This window comes from Mustela nivalis (genome assembly GCF_964662115.1).
Source record: "Mustela nivalis genome assembly, chromosome: 20".
Taxonomy (NCBI): Eukaryota; Metazoa; Chordata; class Mammalia; order Carnivora; family Mustelidae; genus Mustela; species Mustela nivalis.
In genome coordinates, this window is record NC_139039.1 from 23160906 (window position 1) to 23186883 (window position 25978).

General features: G+C 43.4%; 1 protein-coding gene across 5 annotated transcripts in view; it reads left to right on the forward strand.

The window, feature by feature from the left end:
• The window catches only part of DLC1 (DLC1 Rho GTPase activating protein), a 412629-nt gene that overhangs the window by 382299 nt on the left and 4352 nt on the right, over positions 1-25978 (forward strand). For all 5 annotated transcript variants that reach the window (XM_082715488.1, XM_082715489.1, XM_082715491.1 and 2 more), the window contains 11 exons: positions 212-283; positions 5360-5441; positions 12385-12448; positions 14585-16005; positions 16447-16623; positions 19924-20083; positions 20205-20403; positions 22134-22347; positions 23885-23999; positions 24596-24814; positions 25658-25875. In XM_082715488.1, the coding sequence (XP_082571614.1) occupies positions 212-283; positions 5360-5441; positions 12385-12448; positions 14585-16005; positions 16447-16623; positions 19924-20083; positions 20205-20403; positions 22134-22347; positions 23885-23999; positions 24596-24814; positions 25658-25875 (2941 nt within the window). The remainder of the gene's footprint in view (positions 1-211; positions 284-5359; positions 5442-12384; positions 12449-14584; positions 16006-16446; positions 16624-19923; positions 20084-20204; positions 20404-22133; positions 22348-23884; positions 24000-24595; positions 24815-25657; positions 25876-25978) is intronic.

Sequence of the window (25978 nt, forward strand, 5' to 3'; positions counted from 1 at the left end):
ATGCATTTCTTAAACTCTGAAAAGGTGTGCCATATTTTAAACCATTTGAGTTAAGTCAACTTCACGTAGGTATATGTGTATTTATTTATTTTGCTTATCCATTGTCAAGAGACGTATTTTGCTTGTCTAACCAAATCAGAGTTTGTTAAAGAAGCAAGCATGCTGAGGTGCCCATGACTGACCCATCTGTCTGTCTTTGGCTCTGTTACAGAGATTGAAGCCAAGGAAGCTTGTGATTGGCTACGGGCAACTGGTTTCCCCCAGTACGCACAGCTTTATGAAGGTGAGTGGGGAGTCCTGTTTGTGGGTTGTTGTTTTGTTTTGTTTTGTTTTGTTTTGTTTTGTTTTAATCATCATATTCATATCCTTGGTTTATAATACTACTGATCTATGATTTATTTTCACACATATTATTACTCATTAAAATATTTCATTAAGCAAGCAATATAGCAAGTCCTAAGACCCCCCACCACTCAAAGCAAAAGCTAGAACCTTGATAATAATGTACCCATTAGATCCCTCTGCCACCCCCTACCCAAAGCAACTCATTCTGAAACTTCTATAATTCCTTGCATTTTCTTGCTTTGCTTTTATATCGTTTTATGACATTTTTGTAATATATATATTTTTATAAAGTTGGTTTTACCCTTATAAAAAGGGTATTGTGCTCTGTGTAATCTTGTAGGACTTCATTTTCTTCATTTCTTCTGACACTTATGTTAAGATTCTTCTATACTTTGTGTCCCCCGGGATCACTTGCCTTGACTGCCGTGTAACAGCCTGTTGTTTGTGGATCACAGTTTACTCACATTCACACTCTGCTGGGTGGGCTTTTTCTGTTTTGCTTTTACATTCTGAAGGCTTATGAACATGCTCATACAGTTTTATACTCTCATGGTACATCAGCAATAATTTGCCTGTATTTGGAGGAGCTGAATTACTGGGTAACAGAGAACACATATGTTCAGTTTTATAATGCCGATTTTTCGAAAGCATCTGTACCGATTTTCACCCCTTCCAGTGATGTATAAAGATCCTGTCCATGTGCTCTCAACACTTGATATTGTCAGGCTTTAATTTTTGTCAGTCAACATGGATATACTTTGACTTCCACTTCTCTCATCATGAATGGTAATACTCATTTCTTCCTATCATCTGGCAGCCTATATGTGTTCTTCTGTGAAATGTCTGTTGCCCGTTTTTCTCATGACTCAGTTGCACTTTTCGTAATGATTTCTAAGAGCTCTTTATTCTAAATAGTAAGTTTTTATGGGTCATGTGTTACAGATGTGGCCCCCTAGGTTGTAATTAGGCTTTTTACCTTGGTTTAGATTGTCATTTGATGGATATTCTTTTTTCTGTGGCATTCAGTATTTTAACTAAGGAAAATGGACTGTTAAAAAAAATAAATGAAGATCAAGGCTGACCGTATACTCCTTCATTTTGTCATCAGTGCCCTAAGGGTCACTCAGATGCTGTAACAGTGGGGGAAGAGCTCCTAAGGCTTGGCTCTTCCTGAACCTCTGGCTGCCTGGTGTGGGCAGAGCAAGCGTGGGTGTGGCGAGATGAATAGGCTGTTCATTTGCATGGGCCTTTTATAACACTGTATGTAAAGTCATTGAAAAAGAATCAGTTCTGAACCGGTGAGCTCCATTTTTATGGGTGATTTTCAAGCAAAGTTTGGGTGAATAGTCAAGAGATTTCTAAACTGAGTAAGTTGAATTCCAGAGCTGCTTCTACCTTGAGCTTCCTTGGTTTCCATAACTTTTTACTGAGATGATGACACGAGATGTCTCTCATCACTCATTCATTCATTCATCTACCCATCCCATCCATTCAGCCAACCAACAAGCCATTATTAATTCGGCACCAACAGGGCTGCCCAACACTGTGGTAAATATTTTATAAAAACAAAAACATAACGGGGCACCTGGGTGGCTCAGTGGATTAAGCCGCTGCCTTCGGCTCAGGTCATGATCTCAGGGTCCTGGGATCGAGTCCCGCACCGGGCTCTCTGCTCAGCAGGGAGCCTGCTTCCTCCTCTCTCTCTCTCTGCCTGCCTCTCTGCCTACTTGTGATCTCTCTCTGTCAAATAAATAAATAAATATTTAAAAAAAATAAAAAATAAAAACAAAAACATAATTCCAACATCCAAGAAGGCCTTTAAGGGACTGCCATAATCTCAAAAAGCATAGTTTTGGTTAATTTACATTTTAAAAATATGTCTTTTTCATTACTTAAGAAGGAAAGGGACACTAAGAGATAGCTACCATGTGATGAAATTTCTAAAAGATTGAGTTGAAATGTTGTCGCTTAAATATTTTCACCAAAGATGTTCAGCTCTTCTCACAATAGTTTTAAAATCATGTCTTTTATCCTTCTCTTCCCCTAGAATAATGACAATCAAACTACTTCTTGTAACAGTGACATTGGGCTCTCAGGGAAGCTAGTGCTCATTGGCAACCTTCTTTAACACATGAGCAAAAAGCCCATGCTAAGAGTGGGTGTAGTTTGTAAGCTTAAAAGAGCCAGACATGATCAGCAGGTTACCTTGAGGAGGGATACTGAGTGGGTGGGTGGGTACTCCCCAGAAGCAGATCAGGCAGAGAGAGACCACAGAGATGGTTTTTATTTTCCTTGCTCACTCAGCTTCATGAATTCATTATCTAATTTACCGTACCTGGTCTTCCTCATGGTAGCCCAGACCGAATGTGTGATATTTTCCCATGAAGTTGAATTCAGAATTATTTTATTGCTAGACTGTGTAAAAGATCTTACTGTCCATACATTATAGAGAATATTTCCAATTCCTTTTCTTTTTCTTGTTTCTCCCTCTCTCTTTTTTTTTAAGGGGCTTGGTTAACCGCATGTTTATTATGCTGGAGCTGCTTATCTTCCCTTTAGAGAGGATTCCTGACCTATTAACATTCACATTCACAGTATCTCTGTCTTTCAGAAGGGCTTGGCTCTGGGGAGGGCTGGGGAGGCACCACCATCCTATCAAATTCAATTCACAGCTCCACTGGAGATGGGAAAGGGTAATTGCATTTGCAGTGGTGGCAGTAAGGTGGCTGTCCTTTTGTTCCTTTTGTTCTCCTGTTTAGAAATTAAATTTCCTTCAATTATGTTCATTTTTGGTGTTGATTTGTTGCCAGGCAGCACTTTCTTATGAGTGTACGTTCGCTAAGACTCCTTTCCAGTCTCTGTCTTACTTAGTGAATCCTAAAATTCAGACTGCATTTTCGCAGGATGTGTTTGGGGTCTCTTTACATTTACAAATCTTTTGAAACGTAAACCTATTTGGGGGATATACTGTATATTGTTCTGGGTGATAATTTCTGCTCTCCTGCCCCTGTCTGTAGGGTGAGTATAACACACTACACACCAACCCACACATTCCTTGTCTTCCTGTTTTGCTTTATTTTGGTCTTTGGCAATTTATACTTCCTGCCCTTAAACTCAAGCTGGAAGATGAAATCCTAACCTGAAGAACTCTGAGAACTTCTATACATCAATAAATCGTATCTTTTAAAAACTGGTCCTTTCAAAACAGTGTAGGCAAATACAAGCAACTGAATTACTTCACTTCTCTCGTACATTTAGTTTCTACCTACCCTAGGTTTTGTTTGTTTCTTTAAACAGAATCTGAAAGTTAATTTGGGATCAGAAAGGAATCTAAAGGACAGTTCTGGGTACACGAAGTTAGAATTATTAAAATAACACGGTCCTGGTCTCCTGTACACTTAACAGACGTCAGCTTTTCGTTTACATTTATAGATCAGATGTTACCCTCTGGGAGTATTAACATATATTCTTTAGTGTCAGCTCTATGACTTAGTACTTGAAAGTTCTTAGTGTCTGCTCAAAGTGAAATAAAATGTGACAACCTTCAAACAGTTTCACAGTCTGCCATATTCACTAATAGCTAACATTCACTATAAGCTTACAGAGTTGGTCCATAAAATAATGAAGAGAGAAATTCCTAAGTACCAAGTTTCATGTATTTCTTTGTTAAGTTTGGGCTGCCTTATTGGTCTGCCTATGTTATTCAGGTAACAATAAAGAACTCTATGCCTTCAGAAAAAGGAATTGGACTGTAACAGTAATGATGTTGTTTCCAACATTTAAAAAGAAAAAGAAAAAAAAAGATGCTCTTAACCATTGTCTCTAGGAAGTAGATTGTTAAAAATAAGGAGCTCCACCATGAAACCGTCACAGTCAACCCAGGAACTAGAACAGGACTGATCACTTGTATCTCCTGGGAGCCTGAGAGCCCAGTCTATTTCTGTACAAAGCATTATTAGCCATTTCAGAGGCCATGGGGTTGGTTTTTTTGTTTTTCTGCTTTGTTTTTGTCTTTGTTTTTATTTGGTTATGCTAATCCCAGTTTCCTGCTGTGCTGATTTATTGCCCCCATTCCTGACCTACAGAGGTGCACCGAAGAACTCCTACTCACCATATTATATAAGCGTTCTATGGGAAAGACCAATTATACCCTAATAGCTGGACTCCTTAGAGGGTAACTTGTTTTTATCTAGTGGCAATTCCAGCGCAGTTGTAAATTTCCACAGTGGTGCCACGGGTCGCCCTCCCCTCTTCTTGAATGTATTTATCAACAAGGGATAAAAAAGGGAATTCTTCTATTGAGTTGACTTTTTCCCCCTTTTTCCTTTCCGGTTCTGATATAACTTCTAGTATTCTAGACTATTGAACTCTCCTACAGCTTAAGGGATTTGGGATCCCATTGTTCTCCAGCAGCTTTGTAGCTAGCCCTTTGTTTTAGGGGGGAGTTATATAAACTCCTGAAAAGCCATATGGAAGTGCTAATATTTGTTTAAAAATAGCATATCCTGAATTCTCTTTAGCTTTTGATGTCATGCAAATGGTTAGATTCCATTTCCTACCACTTGCCATTGTTCTGTAGACCTTTCCTTGGCTCTGTTTTCCCTGACCTCTTTCCCCTGATCAAATGTGAGCAGACACACATGGAAAGACAACAGAACAACAACCACCACCCCATTTAAAGGAAGCATCCTTCTGGTGTTGATTCTGGCCGAAACTATAATTTACAGCAGGAATCTGTTGCCTGCTGATTTGTTCCAAGGTGGAACAGTGTTTTGAACCACTTCTCTGACAAGGAGGGATATTTGAGTCTACAGATCACTTTACATCTAAGCTCAGTGAGGACACTGTTGGAATTGTCCTAAGTTGCTTTATTTTCCCATAGCGCTTGATAGGAAGTAAGGTGCCCTATACACATAGTGTTTAAGAAACTACATTTTTTCCCCCTCTGCTAAACTGGGCTAGATTGGCAAGAATTTAGGTGTTCAATAAATACATGTTTCTATTTTTCTTATAGATCTTCTGTTCCCCATTGATATTTCCTTGGTCAAGAGAGAGCATGATTTTTTGGACAGAGACGCCATTGAGGCTTTATGCAGGTAAATGGAAATGTTTTGAGTGGTTTCGTTCTTTCTTCTTCTTTTTTTTTTTTTTTAGAATGAGGTTATCATCAAACTGGTTTTGCTCCTGTTGGCTCTACTAATTAAGTCAGTTGTTTGATTAGTGAATGGTTATGGTAATTTACTTGATTGTAAGTCATGGGCCTTTTAATTAAAATAAGTAACACCTTGTTATTTCATATTGCCATTAAATGGCATTGCCCTAGGAGGCCCTCAAATAGACCATTCCATGTTCGATACCATATGACTGCTGAAACAGAGACTGTTCAGATGGTCTGGAAACTTGGAACAGGGTAATTGAGTGTACAAGCCCAGCCAGATACTCCAACAGAGTCATAGCGGCTGTTAGATTGAATGAAAATAACACACTGAGAGGAGTATGTGGGGGGTGGGGAAGTTATGGCTTGCTAGAGTCAGGAGAACCATTGTCTGAATTCCAGAGAAGCTTCTGTGAACCTCTTCAGCTTCCCCAGGTACCAAAAAGTAACAATAGGATTAAATAAGGTTGTAGACAAACTCAGCCCAAGCCTTTAAGCTACAGTGGATGGGCAGTAACTGAGCATTGATGTAAGCCGTGCCTAAACCTGTCAGAAATCCTCATTCCTTGTGCTGGTGGGTCTTTGGGCTGAGGGGCAGCCGGGGGGGGGGGGGGGTTCGGTGAAGTGGAAGTGATAAAACGTGTAGCAGACGATGACGAAACACCAGTGATCCTCTCCACCTCTTTGTGACGTGTTACTCATCTTCGAGTTGTTCATCCTTCGTCATTTTCTTCAAAGCCTTCAAGCTATAAAAGCTGAATTCTGGGGAAAAGCTATACCCAGAAAAAATCTGCATATTGATTTTATGTATAAAATTTAAATGAATTTTCTTTCATTCAGTACTTATTTTAACTTAGAAGAACATTCTTAAGGTAGAACGACCCTCAGAATTTATTAACCCCTTTGTAGGCACAGAAAGCAGTAGCTCAGGGAAAGTATAATTTTTTGCCTTTCTTCTGTAATGCAGTGTTTTTTGAATCCACTAACTTAAACCGTGATTGTAGGGAGAAACAGGGAAGATCTTCAGGATGGTGTATGAAAGAGACTAGTTCTTGTGGTTGAAGAAAAAAAGAGTGCCACATTAACCACAGAAACACTGTCACTTTTCAAATCCAATGAAACGGCTGCTTAGAAATGTCCAGGGTATGTACACATTTTCTGAAGGCAGCCTAATCCCAAGTCCCACACTGTAGTGTGTAATACCAAAGCTATGTCATCTGGAACGAGAGAATGTCACTAATGCAGTTTGGGAGGGAAGAAGTCAACATCTGGAGTATAAACTACACCAGACATTTTTAAAATGTTTTAATGCTTAGCTGTGGGATAGAATTCATTTATTTTTCAATCCATCATTGGTGATAACGCATATAAATGAGGTCACTCATAACATGGATCCTAGGAAATATTCACGCATTGAGTCAGATCACCCATTTCACACATTTTCTGCCACTCAGTGAGTGGGCCCTCTGAACAGCAGCAACAGTTTAGGAATTTCTGGGTCATAAAAATATCACTACAACACTGCAGCCCAAAGGGGTCATGATTAGATTCTTGAATACTTTTTTTTTTTTTTAAACCTCAGTTTGAAATTGTGTCACTCTCTGATGAGAAGGTCATCCTCTGCCCTTTGTGATTTTTACTGGCTCTCTATTCTGTTTGAGAAGCTACCTCCCTTTAAAGGGAATAAATCTGTGTTTCAGGATCTTTTGTGAAAAGAAAAGACTAGGAACAGCTAGACCTTCATCTGTATTTGCACTCTGCAGTTTATGCTGGGTTGGGTTTCTGTTTTCTCAGATGCAGAGAATGTCTCAGAGGTTTAGTGTAATAAGGTAATGGGTGTTAAAGGACTTTGAAAATTATTAGGCCCAAAACGGAGGCCCAGATTTGAGTATGTTGAGAAAGTCCCGAGGTTGGGTTTTCTCTTCAAAAAGGAAATCCTTCAAAATTCATACTAACAGTCATCAACTTGTTTGTAATAGAAACCCCAAGGGCTCTTGTCCATGTTCACACAGACTTCTCAAGGCAAATGATAGTTTTTTGAGAGACCTAAACAAAAACGATGAGGCGGGTGCCTGGGTGGCTCAGCAACTGCCTTTGGCTCAGGTCATGATCCCGGAGTCCTGGGATCAAGTCCCTCATCGGGCTCCCAGCTCTGCGGGGAGTCTGCTTCTCCCTCTGACCTTCTCTGTCTCTGTCAAATAAATAAATAAATCTTAAAAAAAAGAAAAGAAAAGAAAACGATGAGGCATCTTCTTCCGAAATGCCGTGCTCGTTCCTAGTTGTCAGCACAGTGGCGGGCGTACCTATTTGACCGTTGATGGGATACTCATGTCATGAGCTATGCTCGCCTCTTCCACATAGTCTCTCAGCCTGTGGAATTGAGGACCAGTAAATCATGAAGCTGTGGTGCGGTTTGACAGTTTTGTGATTTGTCAAGTTCACTCCAGACTGACAGACTTCTTACAGGCTTCATCTTTTGCCCTGTTGAAATATTTTGAGAAGTTCTTTTTTTTTTTTTTTTTTTTTAAAGATTTTATTTATTTATTTGACAGACAGAGATCACAAGTAGGCAGAGAGGCGGGCAGAGAGAGAGAGGAGGAAGCAGGCTCCCTGCTGAGCAGAGAGCCCGATGCGGGACTCGATCCCAGGACCTTGAGATCATGACCTGAGCCGAAGGCAGCGGCTTAACCCACTGAGCCACCCAGGCGCCCCGAGAAGTTCATTTTAAATATATACGGTAAAATTGTTACAGAAACTCAGGTGCAAAGTTTTGCTTCATGAAATACTGTTAATCATTAATTTTAACATTTTTACCCTAAACAAAACCTGCTAAAGTTTGTTTTAAATAACATAATTATTGGAGCATCTGGGTGGCTCAGTTGGTTAAGCATCTGCTTTCAGCTCAGATCATGATCCCGGGGTCCTGGGATTGAGCCCCACGTCAGGCTCCCTGTTCAACCGGGGGTCTGCTTCTCCCTCTCCCTCTGCCTCTCTTCCTGCTCATCCTCTCTTTCTCACTCAAATAAATAAACTCTTTTAAATAAATAAATAAAATAGTTTTTACATGGTTTGTCTCTTCTGCCACCCTCCCACACACATGAATGTTACAGCTGCTTCTATATGCACTTTAGTGTTCTGCTTAAAAATTTATTATATGGATAATAATTGATGATCTCTCAGCAGTCTACTTAGGGCAGAAGACACACACTTATTTTCTTTTTCTTTTTATTTATGTATGTATGTATTTATTTATTTATTAAGATTTATTTATTTTAGAGAGCGAGAGAGCACATGAGCAGTCAGGGGGAGAGGGAGAGAGACTCTCAAGCTGACTTGGCTCTGAGTACAGAGCCCGACATCAGGCTCAGTCTCATGACCCTGAGATCACAGCCTGAGCCAAAACCAAGAGTTTGATGCTTAGCCAACTGTGCCACCAAGGTGCCCCCCGACTTAATGTTTTCTTGAGAATTATGATAATGCTATTTTAAATATATATATATATTTTTTTTTAATTTGAAAGAGCACACAAGCCAGCGGTAGGGGCAAAGAAGGATGGAGAAGCAGACTCCCTGCTGAGCGGGAGCCCAAAGTGGGGCTCAGTCCCAGGACCCTGCGATCGTGACCTGAGCTGAAGGCAGGCACTCAACCAACTGAGCCACCCAGGCATCCCTCATGATGATATTATCTTAATACAAAGTTTAGTAGTGACCAAAAGTTACAGCTATGATTCTGAGTTTTGGGGATTTGGATTGCTCACCAAGTTTCTTGTACTTACCCGTGTAAGGGATTTTTGTATTTGTTCCTTTTGAGAGATTGGCTTTGTCCCAGTCTTGTTAGTTATGCTATATAATCCAACCCCAATGATAAAAACAACATCCTGAGGGGGTCACATCAATATTAATACTGGGGGAGTGGTTTGCTTGCCTTAAAGCATATACAGATAATAATGCAACCTACTGTTGGAACACCTCTTCTGAAATGATCTTTGTCTCCGAGCACCTGGCTGGCTCAGTCAGGAAAGTTTGCAACTCTTGATCTTGGGGTCATGAGTTCAAGCCCCACGTTGGGTGTATAGATCACGGAGATGATCTTGTCTCTCTAGCTTCTGAAAAATGTTCCATATCACTGTTTTCCTTTGGAGGTAACAACTGACTCCTATCAACACACCAAAGAATTACGTAAATAAGGCGATAATCATACAGTGATAAGTTCATATCCCAGCTATCGTCTTCAGTCTGCACTTTGTTGTAAAACAGCCCTTGAATGCCTAACCAATGTCAAATAGCCAGCCACATAGTGGATTTCAACTTTGTTACTATTTCTGTTTTATTAAAAGGAAGTAAATTTTTAAAGCAATTGCGCTAATTCCAAGAAAGTATCTTTTAAGAATTAGAACAATTCTTATTTGTCAGGTCTTACTTGGAAAATTGTTCCTTTCTCTTTTCTTGCATGTCTCTTGTACTTGTCCCTGTTTTCATTTTGCATACGAGGCCCAAATACCCGCCCCCGCCCGCTTTGCTTTTATCAGAGTGCCTGCAGCTTCCTGCGGGGCAAAACTCAGGAGCCTTTGGTGGCCCACCTTGTATCCCTCCCCCTTCAGAGCAGGGTACAAGTTGCCTAGCAGATAAGACTGACACATTCCTCTGGAGCTGGGCCCCTGCGAGGGCCCAGGGGGGTTGGAAGCACCACGCCTTCTGGACAGATGGTGCATCATCCTAGTTGCCACTCATTTGGGGAATCATACTTAGGGTATAAACCGCTCTGTGTATTAGCATCAAATAGAGATTAAACTTTGGAAAAAAATGCAGGCTGTACGGTTTTTGAATGTCAGAGCTGCCATGTTTTACTCTTGTGGCCTTGGACAAGATTCATGACCTCTCCAAACCCCCATGTCCTCACTTATAAAAGGAAGGAAAACAGTAGTATCTGTGCCATAGGGTTTTGAGGACCAAGATGAAATAACACAGCACCTGAGCCGGAGCGAGCCCTCTTTCGTCGAGCTCTGTTTCCTTTCAGTGTGGTCCCTCTCCGAGTAGCTAAGGTCTCACCAGTGGGCATTCTTTGGAGGTCCTGGGAACAAATGAGTCTTACAGAAGCCCCGAAAAATAACTTCTAGGCTTCAAAATCAAAGTGCCTTTAGTTTGGTGCTACCAACATAAAGATAATGTTGTCCATCATAGAACTGGCCTCCCGAGTTGTCTTTGTTTGACTCAAATCTAGAATTTGTGAAGTGAGCCCCTCCCCTGCTGCCAGAGACTTCCATGCCTAGTAAACCTGGTTATAAACACCACTCAACCATTAAAACCCAAATGAAGGCAAGTAGGTATTTGATTACAGGTTTGATTAATGAAACCCAGACCTAACACTAACTGTAACCATTCCGGATTCTTTAAATCTTGAAAACATTTGAGTACTCAAACACTGTGGGTCTAAGTCATTTAAGTAATGCATGCCCCTTTAGGGAGGGACCTTATATCCACTCATTTCAAAGTTAGGGCTTTTTCTTAAGTTATTTGTTTTCTTTTCCTCCCCATCAACAGAGAGAATTTTTCTGAACACAGGCAACAGAGGCGTTCTGAGCTATCTTTGTTTATTCTGTAAACAGGCTACCACGGAATCTATGAAATCAAAGGCAGTCTTATCAGCAGGCAAAAATACTTTCTGTCCTTGTGCATCAAGTTGTTAGACAAGTTGCAAGAACAGAATCCCAAAGATAAAACCTAGAAGCAGTCTCCTGGTCAGTTTGAATTTGTGTGAATTAAATTCTCTTATCCTGTGTAAAAGGTAGAATTGCAGTTATGGGAAAAACTGGATAGCTGAGCGTGGAAGACAGCAGATAATGCTGAAGGTTTATTTGAGGAAGACTGAGTACTGGGCATCTGGAAGCTGTTAGGGCTGTCATTCACACTTCTACAATACCATGTATTGCTGTGTATGGAAAGGCCTTCTCTTTTTAGCTATTTCATTATTTCCTGATGAGGACTTCTGTTTTGGGGTTTGTTTTCTGTTGTTTCTTTTCTTCTTCTTTTATTTTATTTTATTTTTTTTTTTAGTATTTCATTTTCAACAAATGAAATTATTTCCCTAATTATAAACTGACACTACTCCTTGGCAGGGGTAAAAAAAAAAAAAAGTATTCAAAGTAAAAATATCACTCTTGTTCCCAAAAAGAATCTGATTCAAGTGCTGATTCATGAACTCTGTTGTAACCCTTGAAGCTGCCGTATACAAATTTTTTCAGTAACCATTTACACTACTGCTGTGACTGTCCCAAACATTATCCTGTCCCATACAGGAAGTTATAAAAAGAATTGGGATATCAAATAGGCACCAATTTCCTTACCATGTAAGGACTCACTACATTTTTGAACAGAGTGTCTAAGATTGTTATGTCTAAAACTTGGCTTATTTTTCTATTTAAATTTTGCTTTGAGGTAGAATATACCATTTATTTTTATTTACCAAAAACACTGTTTGGTTCCTTGTTGCTGTTCCTGTTCCTATGAAAAGAGACATCACTGGCTCTTACTTCTTGGCACTGTGTGGCTCTATCTAATGGTTCAACCGAGGGACTCTTGGAAGAATAAATTTCCCATTGAGACTTGTTTGTTCTGTGAAGAATAAGAAGCCTCTGATAGTACCATAGCAAGATGTCCTTTTCCTATAAAACACTAGTACTCAATCTAAATGAAGAAGTTTAAGAAACATCAAGGTATTTTTAAACTATTCACCTTGTAAAGATGTTTTCTAACACTGTTCTGAATTATGGAATTATTTTTATGGAATAAAAAAATTCATTAAACATGTCACCTGTCTTGAAAAAAATATTTATCTACCGCTCCTTGGCTTCCTATCTTTGCTAACATTCTTTCTTTGCCCTGTAGGCGTCTAAATACTTTAAACAAATGTGCAGTGATGAAGCTGGAAATTAGTCCACATCGGAAGAGAGTGAGTATATAAAATGTATAATAGGATGGGAGGAAAGCGGGCAGACCAAAAATTGGATTGTGTTTTGTAGGAGGTTTTGTCTCTCAAACTCTTAATTACTTCCTTATTTCAAAAATATATGTGCATTTTTTAATGTACATAAATTTATGTACATTATTACATTTTTTAATGTACATAATCTAGTCAGGTTTACCCAAGATCAAGTAGCCTTATGTAACTGAAACCAGTCCTTGCAGCTAGCCAGTAAATTGAGGTTTCCCTACTGTTTTGTTTTGTTTTTAATGAGATAAAATTGACACATGATACTACTAGCTTCGGGTGTACAACATAGTGATTCAGTATTTATATATATTACAATGTGATCACCACAACAAGTCTAGTTAACATCCATCTCGCAGAGTTATAACATTTTATTGTTGTGGTGAGACTTTTTAAGGTCTCTCTTAGCAAATTTCAAATATAAAGTACAGTATTATCAACTATAGTCACCATGCTGTACATCACATCCCCAAAACTTATGTATTTTGTAACTGAAGGTTTGTACCTTTTGACCCCTGCTCTGGCAACCACTAGTCTGTTCTCTTTGTCTATGAGGGTTGTTTTTGTTGTTGTTGTTTATTTTTTTTCAACTGTTTTTGACAGGAACAAATCATCTATTATTTTTTGTTGTTAATTCCGTGCCCACTACAGATTAAAGGAAGGAGGCTTAGGAAATCCCAGTGAATCCTCCATTATGCCCTTCAGGACTTAAAGCTAAAGTTCTTTGGAAAAACTCTTTCTTCCCACATGTAACAGTAACTGTGTTTCGGGGCTGCAGGGCCAGAAGAGAAGGCTGGCTTGTGGGGTACTAAAGGATGATGGGAGCCTGGAGGGAGGAAAAGAGTTGGGGGAGACAGAGGGGAAGGGCAGGAGATCCCACACATTCTAGGCAAATGGTGGTGCATAACTTCTGAGTATGAAATGTGAGGTCCTTTTATGAGCCCTTAAGAGAAGAGGTGGGTGTAGTCCTGGGAGTGTATGTCACAAATTAGAGTAAACAGGAATCAGGTTGGTCAAAGAACTTATGCCTCTGACTGTTCAGAGTACAAGTTTTAATTATCCTAGAGTTCCTCACTTGCAACAAGCTGCCTTCTTGGGGGAGTTCAACCTTTTAAACAAATGAGCTGGAACCTCAGCACCCACTGAGCTGTGGAGAGGAGTCCGTCAGTCAGCGTGGGATGCTCTCTACTCATTGTCCTGTGAAACGTTGGGTCATGTGACATTCTCCACACCGGTGGGAAAGACCTGCACCCTTCTGAATGGTGCCTTTTGATACCCCGCCTAGAGGGCTCAAATGCAATAGTCTGTCACGCAACATAACCCAGAGTCTCACCCATAAATCAGGCAGAGTCAGCAACGATGTTACTTCACGTTTTCGAATGTTCCATGCTGTCAGGACTGGGTATTTGTAAAGCCTTGTTAAATTGCCTGGAGCATGTCTGAGGTTGAAACTTCACAGGACACGTGTGGCCTTAGCTCCCCACCCCATGTCTGGTCAGGGAGGGAACAAAAAAGACCAGGTAAGAAGCTGAAAAGTGTCAGACTGAAAAATTGTGGGGGCTTATCCCCTTGCTTGGTGTCTTCACTGGTCTGTTAGGAGATGTTGTACACTCTTAGGGTCGCTACAGATTCTGGTTATCATTCTTCTTAAGGATTTGAAAACTACCTTTTTTTAATTGCAAAAGAGACTATAAACACATGCTATCAACAGACCACAGAATTGGAGGCAGACCAGAGGGAGTCCTACCCGTTGCTGACTCCAGTTCCAAATATTTTGCATGCCTGGAATTTTCACAGATCTCAAGAGGTTTCCTCTGTGAGCCATTAAAGAACAGCCTATAGATCCAGCAGTTTCTACAAAATAACTCTTACTTAGCCTGAAACACCCGGGCAGGCTTTTTCCTGAGGTACATCTTTGTAATGTAAAAAAATAATAAAATCATCATCCAATCAAATAATAACATAATAAAATAAAGATACAAAGGGGGAATTGACACCAATGGCATATTATGAGCCGCGTCCTGGGCCTCTGGCCCAGGCACGCATCCCTGCTGTCCGCCGGTCCCAGTGATGAATGCCTCCATTCTGTCCTTGCAGAGCGAGGACTCGGACGAGGACGAGCCTTGTGCAATAAGCGGCAAATGGACTTTCCAGAGGGACAGCAAGAGGTGGTCCCGGCTGGAAGAGTTTGATGTCTTTTCTTCAAAGCAGGACCCAGCCCCCGGGGCCCCCGATGACACCCCCCTGAAGAGCGCGGCGAGCCATGAAAGCATGCTGACGGACCTCAGCGAGCGCCAGGAGGTGGCTTCGGTCCTCAGCCTCAGCAGCACGGGCAGCCTCCCCGTGCATGCGCCACGCGCTGGGGACACAGCGACACCCCGCACGAACTCAGTCATCAGCGTCTGTTCCTCCAGCCACTTAGTGAGCCACGATGACTCCTTCTGCAGCCTGCCCTCTCCCAAGGAACTGTCCGGCTTCAGCTTTGGCATGAAGGGCCACGAGAAGAACGCCAAGTCTAAGACGCGCAGCCTGCTGAAACGCATGGAGAGCCTGAAGCTCAAGGGCTCGCACCACGGCAAGCCCAAGGCGCCTTCTAAGCTGGGACTGATCATCAGCGGGCCCATTCTGCAGGAGGGCATGGACGAGGAGAAGCTGAAGCAGCTGAACTGCGTGGAGATTTCCGCGCTTAACGGCAACCATATCAACGTGCCCGCGGTGCGCAAGCGGAGCATCTCCAGCTCCACGCAGACCAGCAGCAGCAGCAGCCAGTCGGAGACCAGCAGCGCTGTGAGCACGCCCAGCCCGGTCACCAGGACACGGAGCCTCAGCGCCTGCAGCAAGCGGGTGGGCATGTACTTAGAGGGCTTTGATCCGTTCAATCAGTCCACATTCAACAACGTTATGGAACAGAACTTTAGGAACCGCGAGAGCTACCCGGAGGACACAGTGTTCTACATCCCGGAAGATCATAAACCTGGCACTTTCCCCAAAGCCCTCTCCAATGGCAGTTTCTCTGCCTTGGGGAATAACAGCTCCGTGAACTGGAGGACCGGAAGCTTCCACGGCCCCGGCCACATCAGCCTGAGGAGGGAAAACAGCGACAGCCCCAAGGAGCTCAAGAGACGCAATTCCTCCAGCTCCGTGAGCAGCCGCCTGAGCATCTATGACAACGTGCCGGGCTCCATCCTCTATTCCAGTTCGGGGGACCTGGCCGACCTGGAGAACGAGGACATCTTCCCCGAGCTGGATGACATCCTCTACCACGTGAAGGGCATGCAGAGGATAGTCAATCAGTGGTCGGAGAAGTTTTCAGATGAGGGAGACTCAGACTCCGCTCTGGACTCGGTCTCTCCGTGCCCCTCCTCTCCTAAGCAGATACACCTGGATGTGGACCACGACCGAGCCACACCCAGTGACCTGGACAGTACGGGCAACTCACTGAATGAACCCGAAGAGCCCTCGGACATCCCGGAAAGGAGGGATTCTGGGGTTGGGGCCTCCCTGACCAGGTCCAATAGGTGAGACCCTTGCTTCCCTCTGGAGATTGGGGGAGGGGGAGCAGGGAGGGACTGCTTCCGTCCTTGTGTGGGGGAAATGGGGTCAGGTGTGGCATTTGAAGCCCTGCTGGTTCCCAAGAAAAGTGACAGACCAGGAGATCTAAACATCCAAAAAGCATAGAGACTGTTTAGCGGGTACAGTGTTTCCGTTGGGAAGGAGGATGTAAGCCCTGGGGGTGACTGCTGGTGATGCTCGTGCAGCAGTGTGAAGGTGTTCAAGGCCTCTGAGCTGTACACTTGGTGGTGGTGTATTTTACCCCAGTGGGGGAAGGGAAAGAATCGGATGGAAGTTGAGTCCTCTCTCTTCCTAAGACGAGACACCAGCGAGCAGCCACTGCGGGTTTTGCCTCTACCTGTTGAAGAGCCCTTCTTCTCACTCCCTCCCCGACTCTCCTCCCGCAGGCACAGGCTCAGGTGGCACAGCTTCCAGAGCTCCCATCGGCCGAGCTTAAACTCCGTGTCTCTGCAGATTAACTGCCAGTCGGTGGCCCAGATGAACCTGCTGCAGAAATACTCGCTCCTAAAGTTAACCGCCCTGCTGGAGAAATACACACCTTCTAATAAGCATGGCTTTAGCTGGTAAGGGTTAATTAACTGTGCTCAGTCAACTAACTGGAGGGGTTTGGGGTCAGTTCCTTGAAGCTGTCCCAACTCCGAGTATGTAACAGTTCTGTCCTTTATGGATACCTTTAGACGATCACCCAAATTGAATGTCTGCATTCTTGAGGCCCTATTTGATGCTGCTCAAGCCAGTTGCACTTTAGGGAATAAGCAGTGGAATTGCTTGAGTGAGTTTCAGCTCTCTTGATTGACAAATTGCTGGTTGTTGGGGTGACTCTCTTACACTGTGGAGCTGCCTTCTTCCCAGGGTTTGGCAGAACCCACCAGGGCACCTGGGTGGCTCAGTAGGGTAAGCATCCGACTCTTTTTTTTTTTAAGATTTTATTTATTTGACAGATAGAGATCACAAGTAGGCAGAGGTAGGCAGAGAGAGAGAAAGGGAAGCCGAACCCCCACCGAGCAGAGAGCCCGATGCGGGGATCGATCCCAGGATCCTGGGATCATGACCTGAGCCTGAGCCAAAGGCAGAGGCTTTAACCCACTGAGCCACTCAGGCACCCCAGCATCTGACTCTTGATTTCATTTCAGGTCATGATCTCAGGATCATGAGATTCAGCCCCTCATTGGGCTCTGTGATCAACAGGGAGTCTGCTTGAGGATTCTCTCTCTCTTTCTCTCTCTCTCTCCCTCTCCCTCTCCCTCTCCCTCTGCCCCTCCCCCCTCTCTAAAATAAATAAATCTTAAGAAAAAAAAAAAAAAAACCCACCACAGATAAATATATGTACAGTATCAGATCATACTTCTGCAAAGAAAGAAAGAATAATTTTGTTCATATCATAGGATATTGAGACCAACTTTGAAACATTCGACATTTATAGCATCTGGCCTTATAACCCTCTTCATGTATGTTTTTAGAAATCATTTTTGATGTAAATATTTGAAGCATCAATCAAAAAAACCTCCTGTGCTAAAAAATTCAGGGTATGTTTTTTTCTAATAGAATCTTAAAAAGCGAAGAATAAACACAAGGGATCCACTGCTCTGAGATAGTGTAGACTAAAGTATATGTGAAGGTGAAATTCATCAGATGAACATCAGATGTTCATCATACTTTCAAGAATACGGCCCTTGGGGGCACCTGGGTGGCTCAGTGGGTTAAAGCCTCTGCTTCAGCTCAGGTCCTGGGATCCCAGGGTGCTGGGATCGAGCCCCACATTGGGCTCTCTGCTCGACGGGGAGCCTGCTTCCTCCTCTCTCTCGTTCTCTCTCTGCCTACTTGGGATCTCTGTCAAATAAATAAATACAATCTTTAAAAAAAAAAAAAAGAATACGGCCCTTGGCGTATACAGCACAGCTGCAGACCACTAGGTCACGTGGGTCATGCACGGGACCTGATATGTGCATAACTTAAGTTCTCTGCTATCGGTGCGAAGCAGAGCCCTCCCCCGAGATTGACATCCAAGTGCATCTCAGTGTCTGCAAGGTATCCTTCAGCCTTTTCACTTTTCTGAGTGTTTATCGTCCCAGTTGCACAATTTGCTTTTTATAAAAACAGAAGCAGCCCATTTCTCTTATTAGCGGCCAGAGGTACCCAGAGAGTCATCAGTGTTCTCTCTCTCCTCAGGACTTGTAGTGAGTTTAACTTCAGCATCAAAGCACCTCCGTTCAAAGGCTGTTATTATGTGAGCCTCGCTAAATACAGAAGTTGTTTGTTCTGAATGACAGAAATAAGTATTGACCGGTTTATCCCCACATGCTTCAGATTCTCGGTGGAGATCGTAATGTGTTCTTTGCACATTCCGCCGCCAGGCTTTTCTCCCCCAACAAAGCGAGTATTATACACACTTAGAGCTGTGATACCATATACTTAGCTGTATGGAAATGCAAATTTGGCTCTGCGCTTTAGTCTTACCTTTTGTAGGGCTCTAAACGGTAATGTGTCGTGGCTGTGGGGAAGCCCTCAGCAGGCAAAGCAACCTGTCTTCTGCAGTATTCCTCTGTGCTCAAAGCCCGGTTTTCCCTGCTGGCTGTTTAAAAATACATATTTTACATTCTCGTTTCTGAGTTGCCCACCCCCTTCCCACCAAACCCTCAAGAATCTGAAAGTCTGTAATACTTCTCGAGTTCTGGTCAGTTTTTCCAGTGAGTCAAAACCAAATGTAAAAGCCTCGCATTGTGGGATCCGTGGAAGAGGGAGAAATTCTATGCAGTTCTTTTCCTGTTCGGCCTTGCCCTTTCTTGTCCCATTTAGAGAGGTCACTTGTAGAGCTGAAATTTCTGCTTGACAGCATTAAATGCATGACATCGGTTTCCTGCTGTTCCATTTACTGCTGGGGCTGGACCTGGTTTTAGGACTCCGGGGAGCCTGGTGGAGGCTCACAAAACCTTCATTGTTCTTTTCCATCTTCCTTTAGAAACCTTAAAGATGTTATACTCTCTGGGGTCATCAGCAGGAGGATTTATTTTGACTTCGGGTCATTAGCTTGGCCCCCACTGTTGAGCTATGGAGTTGGTTTTCATTATGTTGGACCAACACCACGCATCTGCTATTTCCTCATCCAGCATTACATGATCCTTTTATACCTTAAATGCTTTGAAACTCATCAAAAACTTAGAAATGATTCTTATCCATTTATAGGACTGACAGGAGCATGTTTTTCAAGTTGTCAAGAAGTGCCTTGTTAGGGTCCTGAATGTTTTCTGTTTCTGGTCCTTCCTGTGCTGCCATTTTGTGAGGAAGCCCATCGGCTCACTTAAGAATATAGATCCGGTTCTCAGAGGTTATAGTGGAAAGAGAATCCCCAACAGAGAAAATGTTCCTGCGTCTCATAGCCCCCAACTCTCAGAAGATCCAGAATAACCATGTCCCACGGAGCTGTCTGGGATGGTGGAAATGTTCTATATTGACTCCTCTGGTGACTAGATGGCCACAGATGGCTCGTGAGCGCTTGAACTGTGGCTAGTACAACTGAGGAACTAAATTTGTAATTGTATTTAAATAGCCACCTTATGGGACGCCTGGATGGCTCAGTGGGTTAAGCCTCTGCCTTCAGCTCAGGTCATGATCCCAGGATCCTAGGATCGAGCCCCGCATCGGGCTCTCTGCTCAGCGGGGAGCCTGCTTCCCTCTCTCTCTCTGCCTACTTGTGATGTCTGTCTGTCAAATAAATAAATAAAATCTTAAAAAAAAAATAAAAATAAATAAATAGCCACCTTATTAGCACAGATCTAAGGCCAGAGGGTTTCCCTGCAAAGATGGATAAGGGTATACAGACAAATAAACATCTCTCCCCACCCCCACTACTGGTCTTTAAATAGGGCAGTGCCCAAGTTCATGAAGAGGATCAAGGTTCCCGACTACAAGGACCGGAATGTGTTCGGGGTCCCTCTGACGGTCAATGTGCAGCGCACGGGACAGCCCCTGCCCCAGAGCATCCAGCAGGCCATGCGCTACCTCCGCAACCACTGCTTAGAACAGGTGAGGACCGCTGTGCACAGGGCCTGTGGGACCGGTGAGCCTTGGACTCAGGCTTCCTTTCTGTAATCCTGCCGTGGAAATGCTGCTTCTATCCTGTCATGTCATGTTTTTCTTCCTACAGGTTGGGCTCTTCAGAAAATCCGGTGTCAAATCCCGGATTCAGGCTCTGCGTCAGATGAATGAAAGTGCCATAGACTGTGTCAGCTATGAGGGCCAGTCCGCTTATGATGTGGCAGACATGCTGAAGCAGTATTTTCGAGACCTTCCTGAGCCGCTAATGACGAACAAACTCTCAGAAACCTTTCTGCAGATCTATCAGTGTAAGTGTTCTTTGATCTCCACATTGTCAGCCTTGGGGAAAAAAGAGGGACCAGCTGAAACCTGTGGCTTCCTTTCATGCCATTCTTTGGGACCCGCACGATGAGCTCTTCGAAATTTGTGTCACCGGTTTCTTCCTTTTCTCCTTGTTTGTGGAACAGGTTTCTGTATACCTGTTGAATAATGCAAAAACAAATTTCCCTTACCGTTCTCTAATTACTGGTGCAATTACACATTCTTACATTCTTTTGGGGGGTGGTTGGGGAAGAGGGAGAGAGAAAGAAACTTCAGGAGGCTCCGTGCCAAGTGCAGAGCCCAATGTCAGGCTCGATCTCATGACCCTGAGATCATGACTTGAGCCAAAATCAAGAGTCACACTCTTAACCCACTGAGCCTCCCAGGTGCTCCCCACATTCTTACATTCTGATCCAGGAGCTCACACTTTGATTTGCTTCTAGAACAGTGTCATCGATGCTTAGAAGAGCAGGTACCAAGATATTTCTGTTGATTCGCATCTCTGTAGCCGGGCCTGTTGTGTTTAAAACTTCACAGGTGTCTGTGTGTTTTATCTTACTGTAAAATGAATAAATAATCTTTTTCTGTTATTCATCTCCGCTTCTGCCAGAAATACTTGGGAAAACAATACCCATGCCCTTCTCACTTTTAAGTAAAGCTTAAAGCAAACAGTTGTCTAAATTAATGATCAAGATCAGGATTACAGCATTTACAGCCACGTGTTTTTCTTGGCTCAGTGTGGTGTTACAGCGATGTAATATAAAAGCAGCTTCTCTCTTCGTGCTCAAACTGTCTTTAAACCAGCGCATTGGACTTTATTTTATGAGAAATGGAGCTGATCTGGATTATTTCATTATTTGTTTCATCCTTTCAGATTTTATGAAAACACAGGTCACATTTTCCCCACCAAGGTATTTGTTATGTACTGTAACCATGGAGCTGTTTTAATCAGTTTGTGCTATGGAGCTGGACTTGAGTGACTTGATTTTTCCACCACATGCCTCTTAAAAGACAGATTTGCCTAGTAAAGGAGACCTGAAGGTTGGGTCCAGCTTTTTCTATGTGTATGTTATTTTACTGGCTTGTTTCTCAAGCATATATTTTTATACTCATTTCTCAGTACGCTTTCCAAAACTTAAAGAAATTACTAGAAAATAGCTGTTGTTTCAGCTTAGTGTTTTAGCAACTTCCTTTCTGCATTTTACAAATGAGCAGATCAGTTATAATTCTGGAAAGTCCCCAGAGATACTAAGCATTTTGTGTCCAGACTGAGAGAAAGTTTTTATTCCTTTGTACATATCTTAGATATGATTTTTCACTGAGACTAAACCAAAGTATAAATGTGTGTAATGTTTTCAGTAATCAAGAATGGTAAACTAGGGATTTCTTAAAAAAAATACTTAGAAAAGGAGAACTAATTTCCGTAAACCCAAAGAACATCATATCTGGAGTTGAACTCCGAGGTGGATTTAGGGGAGGATATTGGCATTGTAGGTGTTGAAAAATTTTCAACTCCTCCACAGACAGGAAATACTTGAGGCTAGTGACGCTGGTGGCGGTCCCTAATTTCTTCCATATTAACCTCAAGTACACTTTCTGCAAGTGCTTATTCAGTACTGGGCACAAGGTCTTTGGGGCCGATGTTTGCTTTGGGACGTTTCCTCACAACATGCGTGGACAGGCGCTGAGCTGACGGGGAAATGCTGGTGTTGTACAGGTGTGCCCAAGGACCAGCGCCTCCAGGCCATCAAGGCCGCCATTATGCTCCTGCCTGATGAGAACCGGGAGGTCCTACAGACCCTTCTTTATTTCTTGAGCGATGTCACAGCAGCTGTAAAAGAAAACCAGATGACTCCCACCAACCTGGCTGTGTGCCTAGCGCCCTCCCTTTTCCACCTCAACACTCTGAAGAGAGAGAATTCTTCTCCAAGGTATGGGCCCAACGAGATGTGCACACAATACGCTCTGTTCTTCAGACCGGGGCCTACCCTTCCTTCTCGGTTGTCCCCCAGGGTTTGCTGGATTCGCACCTGAGGCAAGCAAATAGGAGTTTGCCTCCTTCCTTCACAGCCCTCCTTTCTTGTCAGTCCTGGGGGTGTGAATTTCTAGACAATTTCATGGCAACCAGATTTTGAGAATTAGATTTGGGTGTGTGCTTTGCCCTGGCAAGTGTTTGCCCTGACCCTCCATGGCAACCTCTGTGACCTTGCCGTCACACTCTCTGCCAGCCAAAAATCACGTGGATTTCTTGATCTAAAAACTGGATGGAAATAAAGGTGCTTGTGGCTGTGGCTTCTGCGGGCCAGAGAAAGCCAAGCCCCCAGCCTGTGCTGGAAGTTCTAAGGCAGTTAGCTGGGTCTCAAAGAACTAAGGATAACAGTGAGCCTCAAAGCCAGGACATGGCCTAAGCTCATTGTGTGCAAAGCTTCTCTTTGGATGTATGTAAGCTGGGAGTGGCTGAAGAAGTCTGAGGATCTGGAAAATATCAAAGGCTGTTATTTGCTCAGCACTTACTCTGACCCAACCACCGGACTACACCCTTGACGTTCATTCTCTCATTTAATCCTTGTCACAATTCGAGGAGGTGAAGATCCTGGCAGGGAAGTGAGACTGTGGGGAGGGTCAGTTTAATAAGTAACCTGCCCACATCTGACGGGGCAATGGCCCAGCCCATTGGAACTGTTTACTGCTGTGCAGGCGTCACGTAAGGGCCTCACAGCGGGTAGGTCAGAAAGGCAGGCGTCACGTAAGGGCCTCAGAGCGGGTAGGTCAGAAAGGAGGCCCTCACTGGACTGTACCCTGTACCTCCAAACCATCCTGCTTATCCTTTTCCTCAGCTCCAAAGGTACTGGGCAGTTGCTCTTTCGCTACAGGCCTGAGGCCTGGTTGTGCTAGGTGAAGTTAGCTTTGCTTCTGAAAGCCATACAATACTTAAAATATCTTTTTATCTCATTCTCATGTGAACTGAGGCATTCCATCTTCAATAGGATAGGGAACTAGAGATGAGCAGAAGAGAGATCAGATAAGATTAAGACAAAACCTCTAGGAAACAATAGATGGTCCCCTCACCTTCAGGAGGGGGATTTTATTTAAACTGCAAAGAATAGTGACACTATTTACTACCACATATGCCTCCTCTCGATGCACCCCTTGAAGCTGCCTTTCTTTGTCCCACCAACATACACAGACCTTCCAAGCCACCCTATTTAAATAGGAACGTGTTTAATGTGATGGCTTACAAAAGCCTAGATCTCCCTGAAAACTGTCCCTTTCGGGTTTTCTTGTGCTTTACTGAAAAAACTGAGGAATTTTAGTGACCAAAGTAAAGCTCTCCTGAACCTCTTAGTAACACATAGGCTCCAGCAAGATGGGTTTTTTTTCCCTCTCCTTTGGGTTTCCTAGAATAACATATTAATTAAAAACACGTAAATATTTTAATCTTCACCCTCCCCTGTGTCTTCTGCTTAGGGTAATGCAGAGAAAACAAAGTTTGGGCAAACCAGATCAGAAAGATTTGAATGAAAACCTCGCTGCCACTCAGGGTCTGGCCCATATGATTGCTGAGTGCAAGAAGCTTTTCCAGGTAAGGAGCTGGGGAGCTTTGTTATTTGTTGAGGGTAACATAAATCATTAGGACAAAATATGGGGCACCCAGCTTGTTCACATCTTACCAAAAGAATTTTCCACAACTGGAGATGATATACATAGCTTAAGAATGTCTTTTTTTTTTTTCCTTTTCTAAGAACATCTTTTCTCTTTAATAATGTATAAGCTCTTTAGAGTTGATGTGTTGAACGAAAGTTGCCTGTCTCCATACCCCTGACTTAGAAAGCAAAAGCAACCAGTGATCTGAAATAAATTCTGTATCTGAAAAGCCGCCTCCTCCACGTAAAAACCACCTGGTACTCATCATTTACCCTCCTACTGTGACTTTCCAAAGCAGAAGAACACCTTACATGAGAATAGGCTTTTTAGATACCTCTGTGAAGGTGATGTGGCCTCAGGATACCCAGGGAGAAGGGCAGGCCCAGCCCTCACCGTGTGGGTAACAGAGCAGTTGGAGGGCCCGCGCTGTCCTAGAACCTGGTGTGTTGCCCTCGCACCGCCCCTTCCACTGATGGTCATCGGGAACGAGTATAGGCACACTCAGCTCCTTTTGGTCTCTCACGTCCCCCACAGGTTCCTGAGGAAATGAGTCGATGTCGGAATTCCTACACAGAGCAGGAGCTGAAGCCCCTCACTCTGGAAGCGCTGGGACGCCTGCATCACGATGCGCCGGCTGACTACCAGCACTTCCTCCAGGACTGTGTGGACAGCCTGTTTAAAGAGGTCAAGGAGAAGTTTAAAGGCTGGGTCAGCTACTCCACATCTGAGCAGGCCGAGCTGTCCTATAAGAAGGTAAGTCTTAGCCCTGTTGTCAGCTTGTTGTGTTCCAGTGGTCAGGGTTCAGGTTCCACAGGTGAGACCCTGTGGCCACCTCAGCTCTCCGTGGAGATCTGTCACTCACTCCCATCCTTGTAGACCTGGCTGGCCAGGTGATTAGGTTCCCCAGCTAAGAGTAGAAGCCAGGTCAGCAAGGAATCATAGTTATCTGTTATCAAGTTATCAAGGAATCATAGTTATCTCCAACACTTGTTGGAGGAACCAGACCATTTTCTGAAATCCTTTGGTTCCACAGAATCACTGTACAGTTCCCTGGGCTCAAGGTATTGGGCGTTAGAGCATTCTATTACATGCTTCGATTTTTCCGTGATTTGATCAGAATCCCCTTGCACACTCCTCTTTTCTCAGCCACTCTTCTCTTGGCCCTTTAATGAGTGCGGATTACTTGTGGGGGAGATTAACTTGTTAGGACTAAAAGCCCCTTGAGGGCAGGGACATCTTGTATGGCTTAGCACGAGGCCCATGATAGTATTTCTTGATCCTGTCTCTACCACCTTGAAAAGAGAGAAAAAGTGGAGAGCATCTAGATGGCCATGCAGGTGTTAGCATGCAGATAAATGATCTTAGTTTTCTTGCATTGACCCTAATATGAATCCCAGGAAGAGAGATGTTAATAATTTTGACCGGAAAATTGGTCAAAGGCCAGGTTTTCTGGCCTGCTCCTGAATATACCTAGGGACACCAGCATATAGGTAATAATTAGTCTGCAAACACGTGATTGTAAATACAGCTGGCAGTATGCCTTCAAAGTGTAGGTGTGTATGAGTTGTCTTAGCACTGAAAAAACCTCCTCTTCAGGTGAGCGAAGGACCTCCTCTGAGGCTTTGGCGGTCCACCATTGAAGTCCCTGCCATGCCTGAGGAAATCTTAAAGCGCCTACTCAAAGAGCAACACCTCTGGGACGTAGACCTGTTGGATTCCAGAGTGATTGAAATCCTGGACAGCCAAACTGAAATTTACCAGTATGTCCAAAACAGTATGGCGCCCCATCCTGCCCGGGACTACGTAGTTCTGAGGTAAGAGCTTCCAGATGGATCACTGTAGCAGGGATGCACCTGGTGTCACTGAATGTGATGAGATGGTAAAATTATGTGAAGTAGAAGATATGCTTCTGTTGAA